General features: G+C 57.5%; 1 protein-coding gene across 4 annotated transcripts in view; it reads right to left on the bottom strand.

Moving 5' to 3' along the window:
- NECTIN1 (nectin cell adhesion molecule 1) overlaps window positions 1-17851 on the bottom strand; it is an 88853-nt gene extending 71002 nt beyond the window's left edge. For all 4 annotated transcript variants that reach the window (XM_040085218.2, XM_040085219.2, XM_040085221.2 and 1 more), the window contains exon 1: window positions 17691-17851. In XM_040085218.2, coding sequence (XP_039941152.1) covers window positions 17691-17772 — 82 coding nt within the window. In that variant the 5' untranslated portion in view covers window positions 17773-17851. The remainder of the gene's footprint in view (window positions 1-17690) is intronic.
- Window positions 17852-18934: the final 1083 nt, after the last annotated feature.

The following is an 18934-nucleotide window of genomic DNA, read 5'->3' as shown; positions in this document are numbered from 1 at the left end:
GAGAACCCTGGGGATTGCCAAATCCCCGCACCAGGCCAGAGTCAACACGGAAACGCTGCAAATGGGAGCAGCTGGGATGCAGCCCAGGAGCTGGGACAGGACCCCTCGAGCAGGGACTGAGCTGTGGGGTCTGGCTGGCTCTGAGGACACTCAGCATTCCCCCCCTGCAAAGAGGGGAGCAGCCAATTCCTCGGGGTGTGTGCCAGCGTTTTCGCAGGTAGCCTGGCCATGGAGTCCAGCCTGCTGGAGAGGTTTCTGCTCATGGCAAGAACTGCCAATGGGGCAATAAAAGCTCAACTTCCCCCGTCAGGAGTTTGCAACGGGGTTTCTACAGGAGCAGTTGTCCAGGGCCTGGATCCCTAATCCCAACAAAGGCAGAGGGAAGCCAGACCCTGGTGTAGGAAGGATATCCTTCTCTCCTCTCCTTGGAGAGCAGAATCCAAACCCCAAGAAGGAGCAGGAGGAGCGTGCACAGGTAACACTTTGCTGGCACATGTCAGCAGGGCTTCCTCTGTAAATAAGATTTCACACCAGGGCCATGCTGAGTGCCAGTCAGCTCAGGTGCTCTGGCGTGCTTTAGGTTTGCTGGGAGCTGAGGTGTCCAGAAAATCTGGCACTGGACAGTGTGCTCCAATCTTAAAATAATTGATTAATTAAAAGCTGACCCTGAGCTTTCTTCTGAAGGTCTGTCCCTACCTCTAAACCCCGAAAAAGCCGTTTTTATCTTTTACCAGGCAAACAAATCCAACTTCAGACCTCTGATTAAATATTTACAGCTTCGCACAGACCACAAACAAGCTCCACAGCTATTTATCGCTCCAAAGGCAGCTGCAGCAAGAAACACAGAACAAAACAAACAAAAACCAGCCAGGAACGAACGGTGTCATCCACATCAACAAGTTTCCCTTGTGTGCTTGAGTCAGCTTGGAGCCAGGGGGCATTTCAAGCACGTTTCACTGGGCTCAGAGCTCGGTGCTGTTGGAGCTCTCCCAGCTCCAGATGCCCCCCAGCAGCCCTTTCTGGAGCGTTCCATGTGCTGGTGATGTCAGTGCTCCTCACTCTGGATCTCACGGAGGGTGCACTGGTGACTGGCTGGATCTGTCACCCTTTCACCCCCGTTTCCAAGCCCAGTCTGGGGCCGGCAGAGGCCTGGCAGTGACATTTAGGGACACAGAGATGAGGTGGGGGTGTGCAGGAGGCACCGAGCAGCCACGGGGGTCAACGTTTGTCCCCGTGCAGTCACAGCCAGGGTCAGCTGTGGGACACAACTGGAACCAAGGTCAAAACAACGTCCCCGTGCCCAAAGTGCCCAGTGTGACCCCCCTCTGTGCACCCCACACATCCATCATTTCCCCAGTATCGCTCCGTCCCCTGGAGCAACAGGACAAAAGGGGATTGTTCCCCCCTCGTACTCCTCATCACTATTAGGAATAAGAAAAGCAGCTGTGCCTGTGTTTGGGCGCCGGGCCAGGCTGGGATCCCCCTCCCCACCTGATCTCCCAGGCACAGGCTCAGGTTTCTGACGCACGGGATCGAATAACCCATCACTCAGGGCAAGATATTATCCCCTATTACCGATTCCATGCGAACAGCTCTGCTCTTCCCAGGATTAAAAGGCAATTAAAGAACCTGGCTTTTCAAGGGGAGAGGAAGATGAGAGGAGGGGGTTTTTGTGGGGTTTTTGTTTGGTGCCTGGCTGGTAGGAAATATCCCCCATAAGGACTTTATCGATGAGTCCTTTTCAGATCACATGGATTTTGCTCAGAACCATTTGGGCCTCGTGTCTCGAGAGGAGAAAGAGAAACACAAAGAGGACAACAACAAAATCCCCACAAGCCGTGTCCTAAGAAGGAAAAAGAAAGTAATTTTATTTGCAGGAGGATCAATGGTGTTTGCTGAAGTCAGCAATTGGTGTTTTGGGTTTCAAAGCTTTCTCAGGGCAAGGCAGCCTTACTCTCAAGGTGAAGAGCAAGCTCATAAATCTGGGAGAAGCTTCAAGCCCAGAATCTGCTGATTCCCCACTGCAGGGAGGGCAGAGCCAACAGGAAAAGGGCATTTGCTCTGCAAACAAGGAGCAGGATGAGCGCTTGTAAATCGCTGCTCACGAGGGAACAGGTGACATTCAGCCCTGCTGCGCTCAGATCTGGGATAAAGGGGAACACAAAGGTGACTCCAAGTCAGCTCTGCACTCACAAGGGCCATGTGAGCACCTGGTTCCTCATCCCAGCTCCCAGCGCAAGCCTCGGGTCTGACGCTGGGAAAACAAAGCTCGTCTTCAACACTTGACCCTGGCCCCAAAGCCTAAAATCATGGAATGGTGGGAAGGGAACTTAAAGGTCGACTTCCCACTCCCCTGCCATGGACAGGGACGATTTCCAGGTTGCTCCAAGCCCCATCCAACCTGAAATGCCTCCCATTGCCTCCTGCCCTGGGAGCAGAGAGGTGCCCAGGGCAGGGGGAAAGCCAGAGATGGGGAAATCTGCAGCTGGGACTGCAGCCAGCACAACCAGCCTGCACCACAAACATGCACAGGGACAGCTCACCCCATCGATCCCGGATTTAGGAGGAACAACCAAAAAGCCTCGTCATCAAAACCCCCAGACTGCCTTGGCAGCAAGTGTCCTACCCCAAAGGAGCCCTGGCTTTAGGACCACGGGATTTAAGGGTGGGAAAAGCCCCCCAAGACCACCGAGTCCAATCTTTGCCCAAACATCCCCTCATCACTAAGCCACAGAGCTTCCCCCAGGCCGCTCCTGTTGCCCCCCTGCCTCCCCCAGCCCCAGTTTGCCCCAGCAGCACCAGTTTGGAACCGGCTCCTGCCAGCCCCGCCACTCAGAGCAGCCTTGTGGTGGCAGGGGAAGGGGGCCAGGGGTGTGGAGCTCTTGCCAGTGGGTGTTTAGCACACCCACCCACCTCAGCAGGCAGGTGGGTGACCCCTCAAGGTCCCCTGCAGACCTGAATTATCTTCTGTTTCTATCAGGATGCTAAACTGGCACAAAAACATGTCTGTCTTTCTGTCAATCTGTCACTTCGCGTTCCCCTCACTTTCGTCTGTCAAACATTAGCCCGGATCTCGCTGTCAACAAGCAGATATTTATTTGTTGTTTCCTCTTTTGTTTGTTTTTTTTTTTTTCCGGGCCATTTGCACTTGAGATGCGCCCAGGCAGGCAGAGCCATACGCACACAAATAGCAGGGCACCATCTCCTCTCCGTTCCAGGATTTTTTTTTACTGGGAAGACTGGGAGTAACTCGCTCTGACAAGTGACTCTCCGCATTAGAACCAAGCTGCCAGGCTCCTCTCGGGCACGCACCTGGGCAAGGTGAGGCGATCTGGGCTGGGCAGAGGTGATCTTTAAGGTCCTTCCAACCCAGACCAGTCTGGGATTCCATGGGAATGGCTGAGGGAGAGGCAGAGCCCTGTGTCAGAGCACCCTCACTGCTTGTGGCCACGCCAGGGGGCTGGGAGAGCTCCCAGACCTCACCAGAACAGCTCCAGACCTCACCTGTGCAGCCTCAAGCTTCATCTGCACAGCCCAAATCCTCACCTGCACAGCCCAAATCCTCACCTGAACAGCCCAAATCCTCACCTGAACAGCCTCAACCCTCACCTGCACAGCCCAAACTCTCACCTGCACAGCCCAAATTCTCGCCTGCACAGCCTCAACCTTCACCTGCACAGCCCAAATCCTCACCTGAACACATCCAGACCTCACCTGCACAGCCCAAATCCTCACCTGAACACATCCAGACCTCACCTGCACAGCCCAAACTCTCACCTGCACAGCCCAAACCCTCACCTGGCTGCTGCCACACTCCTGGCTGGGAGACCCAGCCTGGAGGGGAAGGGAAAAGCAGAGAGCAGGAGGAGCCTGGGGACAGCACAGCCCTAAGAGGGGACACAGGGAGGAGCCAGAAGGGTCCCCTCCCTCTCCCCTTCATTTCCGCCCAGGATAAAATAATAATAATAAAAAAAAAGGAATATTTTTCCTGCCTGGATTCTTTTTCCCGGCGTCCCCGGCCCATCTCAAGCCACCCTGTCGCCATGGCAACGGGGCTGAGGAACAGATGGGGCTGGCAGGCAAATCCCCCCTGGAGGAGAATGCTCAGGGCCACACGCCTTGGGGACAGGGACACGTCGCCCCTGGCACCCCTCCCCTCATCCTCCCGCCCTGCCGAGACCTTGGTGGCACCTCGGGGTGGCTTAGCAGGAAGATGATCCCCTCCCAAAGGGGCCTGGACCGTCTGAGGTGCACCTGGCTGTGGGGAAATTCACATTTTCTCAGACATCTGGAGCATCTCCCTGCCCGCCTCCAGCCGACCTCGCCCCTAAACCGGGGCATTGCACAACAGGACGGGCACGGGGGACAGAATTCCCATCCCAGACGGATTCATCCGACCAGCCTGGGATGAGGAGAGGGGTGGGTGAAGATAAAACTCAGCCACTAATCTCCCTGTGGATTAAGCATCTGCGTGGGGCCGTGGTGTGGGGCTTTGGAGCAGGCAAACAACAGATCCTGGAGTTCCCAGAGCTCCTCTGGGATGTCTGAGAGGAGCAGCCTGGCCTGTCCTGGGCACCCAGAGAGAAGAGGGTGCTCCTTTACCTCCTCCTTCACCTCCTCCTTCGCCTCCTCTTTCCTCACCCTGTGTGCAGACCGAGCTGCAAACCTGATGCAGCTTGTTGTGCTCAGCCCCAGAACTGGTTCCTTTTTTGGGGGGGAAAACAGCCAGTGTGAAGCTGCACTTCAAAGCCTGCAAAGCTGTCTGGGCCTGCACAGGGGAAGGACTCTGTGGGGAAACACAGGCTGAAGGCATTGAGAACCTCTGCTGCAAGAAAACGAAAACAGAAAAGAAATGGCTTTTCCTTTAGGAACTTTAGCACAGGCTGCCTCAGCTGCTCCAGTCCGTGTTCTCCTGAAAAACCCAAAGCACCGCTCACTGTCCAGAGCCAGTTTTGGAGCTGTACCACCATGATCCCAACTTTTTCGCTCCACACAAACCCCTGTGGATCGTGGCTGAGCTCCCACAGGGGCCACACAGCTGCTCTCCCTGCCTTGGAGTCCCTGGGAGACTCTGGGAGTGGAAGGCAGCATTCCTTAGGGCTCAGGAGCCAGAGGATGGGAAATAGGGTGGGAGATGATGGCTCTGGGAGGCCACAGGGAGCAGGGAGCCAAACCCCTCCTGCCTTTCCTTTCCTTTCCTTTCCTTTCCTTTCCTTTCCTTTCCTTTCCTTTCCTTTCCTTTCCTTTCCTTTCCTTTCCTTTCCTTTCCTTTCCTTTCCTTCCTTTCCTTTCCTTTCCTTTCCTTTCCTTTCCTTTCCTTTCCTTTCCTTTCCTTTCCTCTTCTCTTCTCTTCTCTTCTCTTCTCTTCTCTTCTCTTCTCTTCTCTTCTCTTCTCTCTCTTCTCTTCTCTTCTCTTCTCTTCTCTTCTCTTCTCTTCTCTTCTCTTCTCTTCTCTTCTCTTCTCTTCTCTTGTCTTCTCTTCTCTTCTCTTCTCTTCTCTTCTCTTCTCTCTCCCTTCCTTTGCTTTTCCCTTGCCTTCCCCTCCCTCCCCACAGCCTGGCAGGCTCCCAGGGGTGCTGGGTGCTGGCCTGGGGGCCCAGCCCTGCCCAACCTGCTCCCATCCCACACCCGTGGGAAGCTCAGGAGCCCGTCCTGCCTCTCAGGTGTGGCCCTGGCCCGGGGCTCCCGCTGCGCCGCCAGCTCGGAAGGGAAGGGAGGGAAGGGCAGCAAAGCCTCCCGGGGTGGATGGCAGCACCAGCACCCCTTTTTGGGGCTCCCTCTCCTTCACAGGGGGTTCCCAGGTAGTTTATTCTCTGCTGGTGCCTGGGATGCCAGGGCTTTTCTCTGCAGAACGGGTTGGGTGCAGGAGCAGCCGTGCCCAGCCTGCCCCACACCCTGCCCGTCCCCACCAGCCCACCCCTGTCCTTCCCCCTGCTCTGTCCTTCCCTCTGCTCCCTTTCCCGGATCAAAGCTCCCCTCCCTGCACGGCAAACATTACTCAGCTCGGAGATAAGAAGCTCTCCAGCAGCACTTTATTAATCCCACAGGAGGCAGAAAGAGGCAGAGTGAAAGGGTTTAGTGTGGCCAGGACAGAGACTAATGTTCTACAAAACACCTTCGCACAGGAGAGCCACGTCTTTTTCCCAGAGAGCCTCCTGGGAAAACTGGGTAATAATTAACAATTATCGAACTTTAAACCCTCCCTCTCTCACCCTCCGTGTCCTGACCAGGGTTTTGTAATAACTCCCCCAGTCTGCAACACTCCCAGCCCGGGGTGCTGGGGTTCACTGGGGCTGCGGGGTGAGGAGGAGGAGGAGGATGCAGACAGACTCCGTGGGCAGGCAGGAGGCAGCTGCTGACTCTGCTGCTTCCCTGCTTCTCCACTGGGCTTGGATGTGCCCTTCCCAATGAATCCTGCAGCTCCTCTGGCCACAGAATGAAGCTGCTCTCTGTGGTTCTTCCCAGGGAAGTTTCTCCCTGCCTTGGAACGCCGCAGACTCTTGCATATGGCTGAAATCTACCCAGGAGAGAGACTCGAGAGCTCTTCTAGCACTTGTTTAAAGCCATCTGCCGTCTGAGGCAGCCACAATCGGTGCCGTGTGAGGCTCACACTGGGACAGGCCGGGTGCCTCAGTGGGCCTGGGTTCCATCCCTCCCCGGAGCAAGGACCACAGAGGTTTGGAAGCGCTCGCTCACGCAACAAAGGGCGTTTGTGTTATCTGCATCCTGCTCTGGGGTCAGGAATCCTGCTCGCAGCCGTGCAGGGGGTTTTTGGGAAATGCAGGTGTCTGGAGACTCCCGCTGCTGTCATCCTTCCTGTCCTTCCTGCCTCAGCACCCACGGCACACCCAGGGACAGGGACGGGGCGCGATGTGAACACCTGACAGGGGTTCCTGGTCCAGCAAAGAGCCAGGCTGTGGGTGGGAAGGAGCAGGGACGTGCAGAGATGTCCAGCCCACACCTCTCACCCACCTGCAACCTCTCCACTGGAAACCAGAGGTGACCCAAATGCAAAACCAGCAGAGCAAGACATCAAGAGACCTTTGGATTCGAGCAGGGCCATGTTCGCCCAGTTCCACGATGCCAACCCCGCATCCCACACCCAGAACCCGGGCCCAGCATTGGCACTGACAGAACATTTGTACGTGGATCCAGGCAAAAGCATTTCCTGCCTTCTAAACTCCCCGGGCAAGGAGCTGCCTGCTCCTGGCTGCTGTGAAAAAATGCCCAAACAAAGGGGGAGCCACCTTCCCCTGTGCTCTGCAGACGTGTCCTGCTTGGATCGGGGAGGATCAGGTGTGCAGACACGGGGCAGCGTGAGCAGAGCAGCGAGGGACAGCTCCCAGCAGCTCCTGACAAGGAAAGGCACACAGAGGTGAAGTGAGCCGGCCAAGGATATTCCAGGGAGCTCGTGGCAAAGCCAGGAAACGCTGCCAGCCCTTCTGAGCTCAGCCTGCCTTTGCCATCACCTCCAGGCCATTCTTTCCCTGTAAGTAAAAGCTGATTCACGCCTGGTAGGAGTCGGTAGCAGATATTCCCACTCCCAGTGAGGTACTGTGAGGTACTCCACGGGCACGGCAGCATTTCAAAATGTCAAGAATACAAAAAAATATATGTACTTAAGGAGAGCGACTGGAGCCGTTTATTTCCAAAGCGAGTTCAGAGGCAGTGAAAGGTCTCGGATCAATACCAGCAAAACTGCAAATTGGAGTCCTCCCCTTTGCCACGGCGAGGGTGCAGCTGAGACAGCATCTGCACAAACAGCCTGCCCACAGCCCCTGCCAGCCTGCCTCAGCTCTGACCTTGAGGAGCTGCCTTCAAGTGGCAGAGGGAAACTCCCCCTTCCCTTGCAGCCCCGGGCTTTTGTTCCCCGGATGCTGATTTATTTAACGTGGGTACATTCCATCTAGGGAAGAACCCGAATCCTGATAAACTCACTCCACGTGCACACCAGGGAGAAGCCTGCTTCGTCCTGCAGGTAGAGAGAGACCCCAAGGGGGGTTTGCAGCACAGATTTTGAGGTGAACCCAGAAAAGAGCTCAAGTACCAGGCTGGCTGTGGTATTTTGGAGGGTGAAATGCAGTTTCCTGCTCAAGTGCCCCATTACAGACAGGCTTTTCTTCCCCTCCCTGCCCCACAGCTGTCCCCGTGCCCCAGGGACCCCTGGCAAGGCTGCCCCCATCCAAAGCTGGGATCAATACAGCTGTCAGGCTCTGGCCACACCACCCCTGCTAATTGGAATTACAGCAGGCAGACTGCAGCTTTCACTCCATCTCCCTGTCGCTTGTCATAACGTAATCAAAATCTCTCTCTATCACCGAGCGTGACAGGAGCAGAGGCAGCCAGGAGACTACAGATCATTCCTTCAAATCTCACCGGGGCTGGGGAGCTTCGCCACAGGGCAGGGGAAAGAACCCCTCACCGCCAAAACTCCGGCTTTTGGATGAGCGGGATAACGGGAGAGGTGGCCTGGAACCCCCAAGGGGCTGGGCAGAGCAGGGAGGAGGAGATGGCGATGTGGGGTGCCACCAGAGGCAGCCACGGGTCGGTTGTGGAGGTGGACAGAGCCCAGAAAGGGGTCTTGGGTTATGTCAGGAGCCTCCCTCCTCTTCCTCCTGCCATCCCAGGCTCCTGCCTCGCCTCAGCCACAGGCTCCCAGCAGCTGCCAGAGCCAAAAGCGAGCAGGGGATGGCTGGATGAGGCACGAGGCAGCTTGGCACGGGCACGGGGCACCGAGCAGGACTCGGAGCCAAAGCTGTGTGCTCACACAGGAGCCCGTGCACGTCTCCCTCCCCCTGCCCTGAGGGCTTGGCCAATTTACGGACCCAGGGCGATCCATCCCGGGCAAACGGCGCAGCGTCCGTGATTTGTTGGTCATTATTAAACGGCAGTAACGCAGCGCCGAATTACCCACAGGAGGGAGGCATCAGCAGCCTGGATGTACCCAGCTCCCCTGAGAGTGGCCATAAACAAAACTTAAATAATTAAGAGTGCTTGGGGTGGAGATGCAGCCTCTAAGTATTCTTAGGCTTGCGCAAATACAGGAAATAAATTCTTGGAAGGTGCCAGGCTGGATGGGGCAGAGGGAGGCTCATTTTCCAGATCACTTGAGAGCAGCCGTTATAAATCTCAGTGAAAGATGCACCTCCCCAGGCTGGCGATATTTTTAAACTCCGAGAGAGAGAGAGAGAGAGAGAGAGAGAGAGAGAGGGGGGAGAGAGAAAAAACACATTTTAGTATTTACACCACAGGCGAAATGGGTATTTAAAAATCAGGGTACATTTTCCCAAGTCTGTTCCTGCCACGCCAACAAATAAAGAATTTTCTTTCCGTAGCGTGCTAGCTGGCAATATTAGCCCCAGAGAATTCACTGCTACCACCATCACACTGTTGAGAGCTGAGAAATCAAGCTCCCAGAAGGACTGGGGGAGTCAGGGGATAAAGGTTCTTTCGCTGGCAAATTGCTGCTCCAGCTCGGAACTGAATCACAGCAAATCCCTGGAATCCTGCAGGGTGACTCCTGCCCTGTCCCTGCTTGCTTGGTGGCTGGGATGATGTCCCAGGGGAATGTCCCAGCCCTGGTGAGGCCACATGAGCTCTGGAGCTGGGAATCCGTGGATCAGCGTGGGCAAGATCTCCAGGCCAGTTTTCCTTCCGGATCCTCTGCTGTGCTGGAGTGCACACGGTTGGTCAGTGCTGGAGTGGGCACACCGGAGCTGGTTTTTGGGTGGACATCCAGGGAATCTCGTCAAGATCACAGGCTGAATGAGGCTGCAGGTGTCAGGATGTGAGAGTTCCCATCCTGGCTGTGCTGGAGAACCCCAAATAAAAACTGCCAGGGCACTGCCTTTCCCTGGAAACCACTGCAGCCTCCCTTTCCCTCAGTCCTGCTCCTCATCCCCTCCTCGGGCACAGAGAACATTCCCCCTTTTCCAAGCTCTGCTCTGTCCAAGCCTTTCTCCCCTCTCCCACCCCTCCCCATGACTGCTGCCGTTCCTCCAAAGGATCCCCTATCAAAGGGATACACCAGCACACCCATCAGGCATCACAGCATCCAGCAAATCCCCAAACAAGCCTGCTGGAAAGATCAGAGCACTGTAATCACTCCCTGTGCTAGGAGATCCCAGCAAGCCCTCCCCCTCTTTCCCGGGATTCTCGCTGAACCCGAGCTCGAGGTAAATTTGGCAAAGCTCAGCCCCATCACTGGGAAGAGTCTCTCCATAAAACTCACACACAGAGAGCTCCTGGCCTCTCCTGCTCCCACGGCAGCTCGCAGAAACTGGGGGGCTGAACTGGAGTAAGGAGATCCACGACCACCCTTTCCCCTCAGCACACGAAAATAAACTCACCATTCCCAATAAAATATCCAGCACTCCATCGAGCCCGGCAGAGCCAAGAGGGGTCCTGTATCCAATGGAAACTGGCAGCTGATATGAATTACAGCAAGGCAGGGATGCTGCTACGCAACACATCCCTGAGCCTCAGTGGCCATAAATGGGCACAGCCTCGGTTCTGCCCCGTATCCAGAGTTGTCCCTTCCTCCAGCACGGTCCCCACACACTCTGCTGGTGCAGCTGACCAGGGGAAGAGCCCAGAGAGGCTCGGGAATGAGCAGCTTGTGCAGTTGTGCACCACCAAATCTGCTGCTGCCTCCTGTTCCGGCCCTTGAAACAACACTGCTGCTCACACTGCCTTGGCTGAGTGAGGAGACAGGCAAGAAAAAGGAAACACAACCCCTCCAGAACTGGGGAGATCTTCTTGTGTGTTCTTACAGCCCCTAAACTGACCTGGATCATCCATCCTTAATATTTCCTCTAGTTTTGGCACCCCCCAGTTTAGGAAGGCCATCAGCACTGGTGGGAACAAGACTCTGGGCTTGCCTCCAAGGGTCTCTGCTGATTGTGTAGCCCAAGACAAGTCAGAGTGAAGCACCTCGGATGCCTCTTCCAAAGAAAAATGTAGCCAGAGCTTGATGCAGGTAATTCTCCAGTGGAAAGTGTCCTCCTGACAGCGGGGTTTGTAAGGTGTCATTTCTAGGAGAGGTTTCACGGCAAGGGGAGCCTCCATCAGGGCCGAGGGTTTGGGTGAGGGGTGAGTTATGACTCCAGAAAACTGATAACTCCTAACTGATAACTCAAAACTGGGAACTCCTAACTGGGGACTCGTAACTGATAACTCCTCTGGCACCAGGCTCGAGCTGAGCAGGCTCGTGCTGGGCTGCTCAAGGACAGGGCAGGGTTCATCCCTCCCCTTTTGCTCTCTCCTGCCCTGAGTGCCACAGCTCCTCACACAGGGCAGCAAAACCATCCCGTGTCAAGCTGCTCTGCACAGAAATCAGGAACAGAAAGAGACAGAAACTGACCTTTCTCCTCCCCTACTTCTCCCATTAAACTCTCCCCTGGGTCTGTGAATTCTGCCCGTCAGGGAGCATTTGTAACCCTTGGCTCTGCCAGGACACTCAGCACAACCTCTAATTAGTAATCAGCCCTCTGCTCTTGAGTCACACCGGCCTCTTGTACACATCAGTATCAGACCCTGAGCCCACAGCCAGAACTCTGCCCCCGAACCGAGCCCTTGGGCTGTGAAAATGGCCAGTGGAAAGCTGCTCAAGCAGCATTTCCCTTGCTCCAGAGGGTGTCCTGCCAGGGAACAGGATATGAAACCTGGTTTCGCCACACGTGAGGAGAAGAGAGCAGAGCGCAGCTGAAACCCCTGGACCCACATGACACAGCCCCAGACCCTGCAGTGCAGCAGCCCCACACAGAGCACAAGGCCGGTTCTGCTCTCAGCCGCCCACAGAGCACTGCAGCCTCCTCGTGTCCCTCTGAGCTGGGATGGCTCTGAAGGGCTGGATGTCAGCCCTGGCTGTGAGCTGCACCCTCTGGAACTCCCACTGCACAGGGGGAAGGAGGGAGGGATGGATCTTCCACGAGAGAAGCAAAACAGCCTCAAAACCAGCCTGATTACGGGTAGGGAGAGAACTGCTGGGAAGAGAGGTGGAGGCTGAGGTTGCCTAACCAGGCTTGGGAGTACCTGCTGTCTCTCAGCCAGGTGGTCCATCTGGTGCCTGCCGCTGCTCCGAGGCAGGGATGTGATTTGCAGGTCCTGGACCGCATCTGGAGCATCCCTGCACGGTCGGGAGCAGATGGAAGCACTTTGCTGTTTCCCGCAGCTAGAAAGGCAAATCGGCTGGGATGGAGGACAGGAAACCCCTTCACTGTGCTTTAACTCCCAGGGAGGAGAGTCACACTGCTCCTGCCTCTCTCAGGCTCCTCTCCCCGCACACCTGGAGGCTGAAGTGCTGTCCACCAGCGCCCAGCTGCTCTGGCTCAGGGCCAAGGAGGGCAGGCCTGCAGCAGAGAGAGGCACAGTTGGGTGGATAACGCTTGGAAATGCCTCCCTCTTGCATCACACCCAACAATGTCAAGGCAGGATTATAAACCTCCTGCAGGGACTGCTTTGTGGTGGGGGAATGGAGCAGAGATGGCTCATCAGGCTGGGTCAGTCCCTCCCACCGCATCCCCAGCACCCCAGGAAACTGCTGACACGACAAGAGACCACTGGCCAGACCCTCTGTGCCTCCCTGACCTGGGCCCTCCCGTCCCTCTGAGCTGGGACTGAAGCTGTCTCCCCTTTTCACGGCCAGGAGCTGCTGTTTGTGCACCCTGGGACTGCAGCAGAGCCCGAGCTGCCACATCCCTGGTGCTGCCAGCCCGTGGGAACGGCTGCATCGGTGCCCAGACGGGGACAAACGCCGGATGGGCAGCGGGAGCTGAGCTCCACGCGTGTCCTCGAGTGCCCGTGGAGGCTGGGACACAGCGCAGGGCGCAGAACGTGACACGGCGCCGCAAAAGGGCAGCAAATTTCGCTTCCCGTTTCTCCGTGTGACACAAGGGACGTTAAATCCAGTGTGGTGACACAAGGGGAAACTCCTTCCTCCCACCAGCAGCAGATTTTCGTCTGCTAGGGAGCCAAGGAGTTCCCCTTGAAAACCCTGCCTGTGTCTCAGTGCAGCCTGGACTAACCCTTCACTGGGAGAAGCCAGGGAAAATGTGCACAGGGGAGAACATCCATGGCTCAACAGCAGCCAGGAGGAAATGTGTCACCAGACATTCCTTAGTTAAACAAACCTTCACCTGAAAACGCTGCCGAGGGCTCGGGAGCTGGGAATTCTTCGTGCTGGGATGGCAGAGCTCTGGTAATTAACACAAGGAGGTGTTTCCAGCGCAAAGTGGGTCCCTGCTCCAGTGGCTGGCGGCACCAGCTCACCCCTCAGCAGAGCTGCCCTGATTTAATCTGACGTTATTTGAAAAAGCAAGATCTCCGGGGGTTGTGAGACTGGAGTACCTTTCTTTGTCCCTCCCTCATTCGTTTCTGCCTTTTTGCACTGATAAGCCCTGCTGGCCTGTGAAAGGGACTCAGCAAGAGCCATCAGCCCCTCGGGCAAGGATGTCGCAAGACTCAAACCCTTTCTCAGCAGCCCCGAGGACTGCGGCCATCCTCCTGAGCACCTCAGCCCTGCAGCTCTCTCACACGGCCCAACCCCAGCTCTCCCAAAAATGTTTGGCTTGGAGCAAACCAGTCTGGTGGAAGGTGTTCCTGCCCAAGGCAGGGGGTTGGAAGGAGATGATCTTTAAGGTGCCTCCCAATCCAAATCATTCTGGATTCTGTGATTAGAATCCCTTTTTGCTGCAGTGCTCGCCCCCATCCCTGCCTGCTGGGGGTCTCCCCAGGGCGCTGGAGGTGGGAAAGAGCCTCCCCCCGGCTCAGGGTGGCCACTGCTGCTGTCCCTCCAGGCTGTCCCCAGCCTGAGTGGCACTAGCAGAGCGCAGGAGGTGCCAGCGGCAGCCAGGCCTGGGAAGCAGGTCAGGGACAACCGGCTCTTCTGGTTCCTTCCATGATTCAGCCGAGGTGTGAGCCCTGCTCAAAGGAGCCCTGTGGTGCCTCCCTTTAAGCTCAGCTTTTGTGGCTGGTCCAGCTGCGGCCCAGAGCAGGGGGGATGCAAGGAGAGATGTGCCGGCATCTCCTCGGCCACCAGCTCATCCCAAGCACTGGATGTGCTGCTGGATGTGTCCCTGGCACCTCCCTGCTGATGGCACCGGGGCTGGGAGCTCCTGCCTGATGAAGGCTGCGGGTTCAGGGAGCAAACAGCATCTCTGCCGTGGGGCAGACACCCTCCTGCTCGTGGGCTGAGCTGCCTCTCCCCCGGCCTGGCGCCTCACCCGCGCTGACACACTCAGCAGCTCCCCAACGCCAGCCTAAAACCCGACCGGTGGGTTTGAGTGAAGCTTAATGAGAAAAAAAAATCAGCCAAAGACACGCTTTTGCCTCCTGAAATAGCCTGATGCAAGGTGTTGGTGAGTTTTGGGAGGAGGCAGGCGGCGTGGGAAGAAAAAATAACAACCGAGAACTCGACCCAAAGGCTGAAGGAGACTCTGGCAACTTTTTTGCATTTTGGAAGCTGCTTTGGGATATTAAAGCATCTCTGAAAAGTGCAAGATGGAGCTGCTCCTGCAGTGACACGCTCTGGCTCTTCCCAGCGCTCCAGAGAGCTGGTGCACCTCCCTCCAGCTGCAGCCAAGTTTGACCTCAGCCCTGCAGGTCACCACGGCTCAGTCAATGCTCCTTTCAAAGCACCGCGATGGAAAAAACCCTGTGTCAAGGCAGCTCCAGCCACCTCTGCAGCTCTCCCCTGCGGGGCATCTCAAAGCACTTTGCAAAGTGTTCCCAGGCCCCTCTGGGAGATCAGGAGGTAGCCCAGCAATAGCAGAGAGGAATTTGTCTGCAGCCAGCGCTTGGGAACAGGGGCCCAGATGTGCGGAGGCAGGACCAGGCACAGATGATGCCTCTGCTCTGTGTGGCTGCATCTCAAGCTGCAGGAGCTCCACGGCGGGGATAAACAGACAGATTGTTAAGGCTTGTAAAGCATAAATTTAACTGCAAGTGTTCTTAACCTCTGCAGATCAGCTGCCTGGGGTCTCTCCTGCCCTTCCCCCACGGCTCCCCAGTAACCCCTGTTGATATCAATATCTTGAATGGAGAGTGAGTTGATACCTGGTTCCAAATGGATGGGCATGGAAGGCTGCAGGAGCCATGAATTGAATCCGTTCTGGACGATTGAGCTGCTCACGTTAAAGATAATTCGTAAAGCAGATTTTTATACGAGACTCCTTACAGCTTTTACAGCGGCGGAACTTTTATTCCCTTATCTGTGGAAAAAAAAATAAAAAAAAAGCTAACATTATCTGAAGGGGGAGGTGGGTGGGAACAGAACGAAATGGCATTGATCAGCTGGACATGAAAGGTGTTCCAGAGAGCAGGCACTGCTCTGATCCTTCTCGGGTGCTGGGTATGAAACCACATTTTCCAACAAGTCCACAGCTACTAATTCACTTGTAGTAGAGGATTTTGAGTTTCCTCTCCTTGTTAAGCAAGCTTGTCTGTATTCAAAGCCTAAATACAGCCTGATATATGTTTATATACATGATTTTGGCACGACGCATTGTGAACTTGAGGAACTGCCCTTCGTCAGGTAGGCATCCAGACCTGGGGTCTGGTAAAGATTCTGCCTTGTGCTGCTCTGGGTCCATCCACAGCACCGGAACGAACGAAATAAACGAATGAATAAACATTTAATACACAGGATCAGACACTCCTGCAGCTGTGGTGCATCCACCACTAAACTGGTCGGGCCGAGAGTCTCGCCCACACAGGCTGCAGGGCACCGGTGCTCAGGGCCAGGCTTTGGGAAGGATTATCCTCCTGGAACACTGCGGAGCTGGCTGTACCCCGGGCTTGGCAAGGCACCACGAGATGCACCACTGGCTTATCCTGGCAGAGCCGCCAGCGGGACGGTGCAAGACAAACTGCCACGCTACTGCAGAGGCAGAGCCCGCCTGGCTGCTGGCAGCGCAGCCCCGAGAACGGCCAAAAATAGGAGAAGTGTGGGGGGAAAAGGTCTCTCTTGGCAGGACAAGGTGAGACGCCAGGCTGTGTCAGGGTCACTGCGTGTCTCCTTGGTGAAAGCAGTCCCCAGGGCAGCACAAAGTCCTTTCGGTTTAGGCAGCACGGTCACCACAGCATTACTGCCCCTGCGGTGCCTTTCCCCGGGGCTCTGGGGAGGGGAAGGAGCAGGAGGGTGAAGAACAGCATGGAAAAGTTCCGAGACTCCTTGTGAGGAGCCGGAGCTCAGCCCGGCACCTGCCTGCAAGCACAGAGGAGTGCAGGGAGCCCGAGGCTGTCCCTTCCGTCACCTCCTTTTGCAATGCACAGCAGATCCCTTTGTCCTGGGAATACCGAGGTGCACCCAGCCCTGCTCTCTCATCGCCCTGTTAACCTTTTCCCTCTCACAGCCTCCCTGGTTTCGGGATCACCACCCCCCTCCCATTTCATCTCTGTCCTCATCCATTTTAACCAGACCATCCGGTCGCTGTGATCTGTTGATCTCCCATGTCCTGATGTTATCACATCCCCGTCCTTGCCAGCTCCGGGGAGTTCTGGGCCCGGGCATTCTCTCTGATGTCCCAGACCCCGCGCACTGCGGCCACATCCCAGAGTCACAGCCCAGCCAGCCTGGCTGCTCCTCCGGGACGCTGCCCTAGCCCCAACACCGGAGGAGCGGATGCAATTCCACCCTGCCTGCCTCCACCGCAACTTCTCTCCAGCTGCAGATCCCGGCGCTGCGGCAGGCACAGGCTGGATCCGCTCCTGTGCCCGCTGCCAGCGCTCCAGCCCCACCGCCGGCAGCCGAGCCCCAAAAAGGCAAAACATCAGCTCTGTTTGCATCTCTCAGCTCATTCACAAGCTGTAAACGCAGACTGACGATCCCCTTTCCATGGCTCCGACTCCCGGAAAGCCCTCCAGGATGGCATTAACCCGTTCTGCACCGGAGCAGAATTAATGAGTCCCCGCAGGGCAGTGGCCAAAGTGGGTCACTCTCCCGCTCCCCAGCGCTGTGCTGGAGCCCGGGGAAGCTCCTAGCCCAGGGAAGGGACACACGGAGCGCTCTGTCACCGCCCGGGAGGCTCCGGCGAGCTGGGGAGCAGCGGATGCACATCCCTGCCCATCTCCTCCGTTCCAGAGACGGAGCAGAACCCAAGCGATGGATCGGAACCAAAGCGATGAATAAGATGCCATCTGGCAGCCGAGCTCAAAGGCAGCGAAAGAAAGCTCCGAAACCTGGGAGCGGTCCAGCACCGCCGCAAAAGAGCCCGTGGGAAGTGTGTGCGGAGGGGAGCGGGGATTTCGGGGATGCTGGAGAGCCGAAACCCTCCATCCCTCCTCCCGGAACATCTGCGCTCCGCGCCCAGCCTCGTGGCTGCCTTTCCGGGGAAGCCTGGCTGCTGCGCCTCGCTAGACGCCGCTCGATCCAAAAAGCAAACAAACGGCCTCAGCTCGCAGGGCTCCGGAGCCCGCTGCCTGCAGCTGCTTCCAAAACAAACGAGCGTGTTGTTCCGAGCCGAGCGGGCGCTGAAACCGGCCCCGGCTCTCTCCCACCCTCGCACAGATGCTCCCACACCTGCTCCAGACCCGGGCGCGCACCCCGAAACGCCGGTCCCACCCTTCCCCGCCGCTCCGCAGCGCTCCCCGCACCCCGTTTCCCCCGCGGGCACCCCGCAAAGCCCCTCCGGGGCCGCCTCCAGCCCCGCAGCGCCCCGGCGGAGCCCAGCGCCCTCCGGGGACCGGCTCACCTGGTAGGAGCGCGGCTGCCAGGATGCAAACTCCGATAGTCCACCACGATGCGCGGCAACTTGTCTGCAGCCGTGAAGCCATGAGAGTTCCTTAAGAGCGAAGGGCAAGGGTCGGTCTGGCAGCGCCGCGGGGCCCCCCACCCTCCCAAGCCCCCGGTGATGCTCAGGTCTGCTTGAAAAAAAAAATATTCAAAAAAAAATGAAAAGAAAAATAAGATCGTAGGTGCGTGAGGACAAAGAGCCGGCGGGAGGGCGGGAGGGCTCCGGGGGGAGCTCCGCACATCCGCGGGGCCGCTCTGGGCGGGCGCGGGGCGCTCCGGCCGCGGGGCAGCGCGGGCGCTTCCTTCCGCAGAGCCCGGGCGAGTGACGAGGAAACGGGAGCGGGATGTGGTGGTGGTGGGGGGGGGGAGGAAAAAAATGCGATTAAAAAAAAAAAAAATTGAGGAAGGAAAAAAAAAAAAAATCAACCGAAAGAAACCCCAGCCGAAAAAGAAAGAGGGGAGGCAAAACCAATAAAGAGCGGCGAGGCAGAGCCCTCCGCGGGCTGCGGCGGTGCCGTGGCTCCGGCGGCGGGGCTCGGCAGCCCCCGCCCGCTGCCCGCCCTGCGCTGGGGCCCCGGCGGCGCTCAGGCGGTGCCGGTGCGGGGCCGGGCTCGGCGCTCCATGGCCGGGCGGGGGGCGCGGGGCCGGGCCGGCCGCGGGGCGGGGGTGCCCGGGTGCGGTGCCCGGGTGCGGTGCCCGGGTGCGGGGCTCGGCGGCCGCGCTCGCACTCACGCACACACTGGCGGGCGGGGCCTGCCCCCGTGATGTCAGCGCTCGGCGGAAGGAGGGCGCAGCGTTAACCCTTCGCCCGGCGGCTCCCGGGGATGCGCGCCGAGGGCGGGACGGGTGGCCGGGCTCGCCGCCCGCCCCTCTCCGGATGCTGGCAGCTGGCGGCGGCTGGGCTTTGTTCGCCGTGTCCGCGCAGCCCGGGTTGGCGGAGGTGCTCCCGCCTCGCCAGCCCGCGGCTCGTGGACTGGAGGTTGTTCCCGAATTCCCTTCGGGCGCGGTTGTTCTGGCGGTGCCCGACGCCCACCTCCCAGACCGGACGTGTTTTTTCACCCCGCGCCGTGTGAGACGCGCGGAACCTAAAGCGGCAATCCGAAATGCCTGGGATGTGGGTAGCGCCGCGTTTTCCTGGGGCCTGCTGGAAGAAGGAGCTTGTTCCGGCCACCCTCGCCCATAAGCGAGGGGGTTCAGAAGTGG

Source organism: Hirundo rustica, chromosome 23, assembly GCF_015227805.2.
Source record: "Hirundo rustica isolate bHirRus1 chromosome 23, bHirRus1.pri.v3, whole genome shotgun sequence".
Classification (NCBI taxonomy): domain Eukaryota; kingdom Metazoa; phylum Chordata; class Aves; order Passeriformes; family Hirundinidae; genus Hirundo; species Hirundo rustica.
The sequence above is the reverse complement of the archived record's forward strand: the minus strand, read 5'-3'. Positions and strand labels throughout refer to the sequence as shown.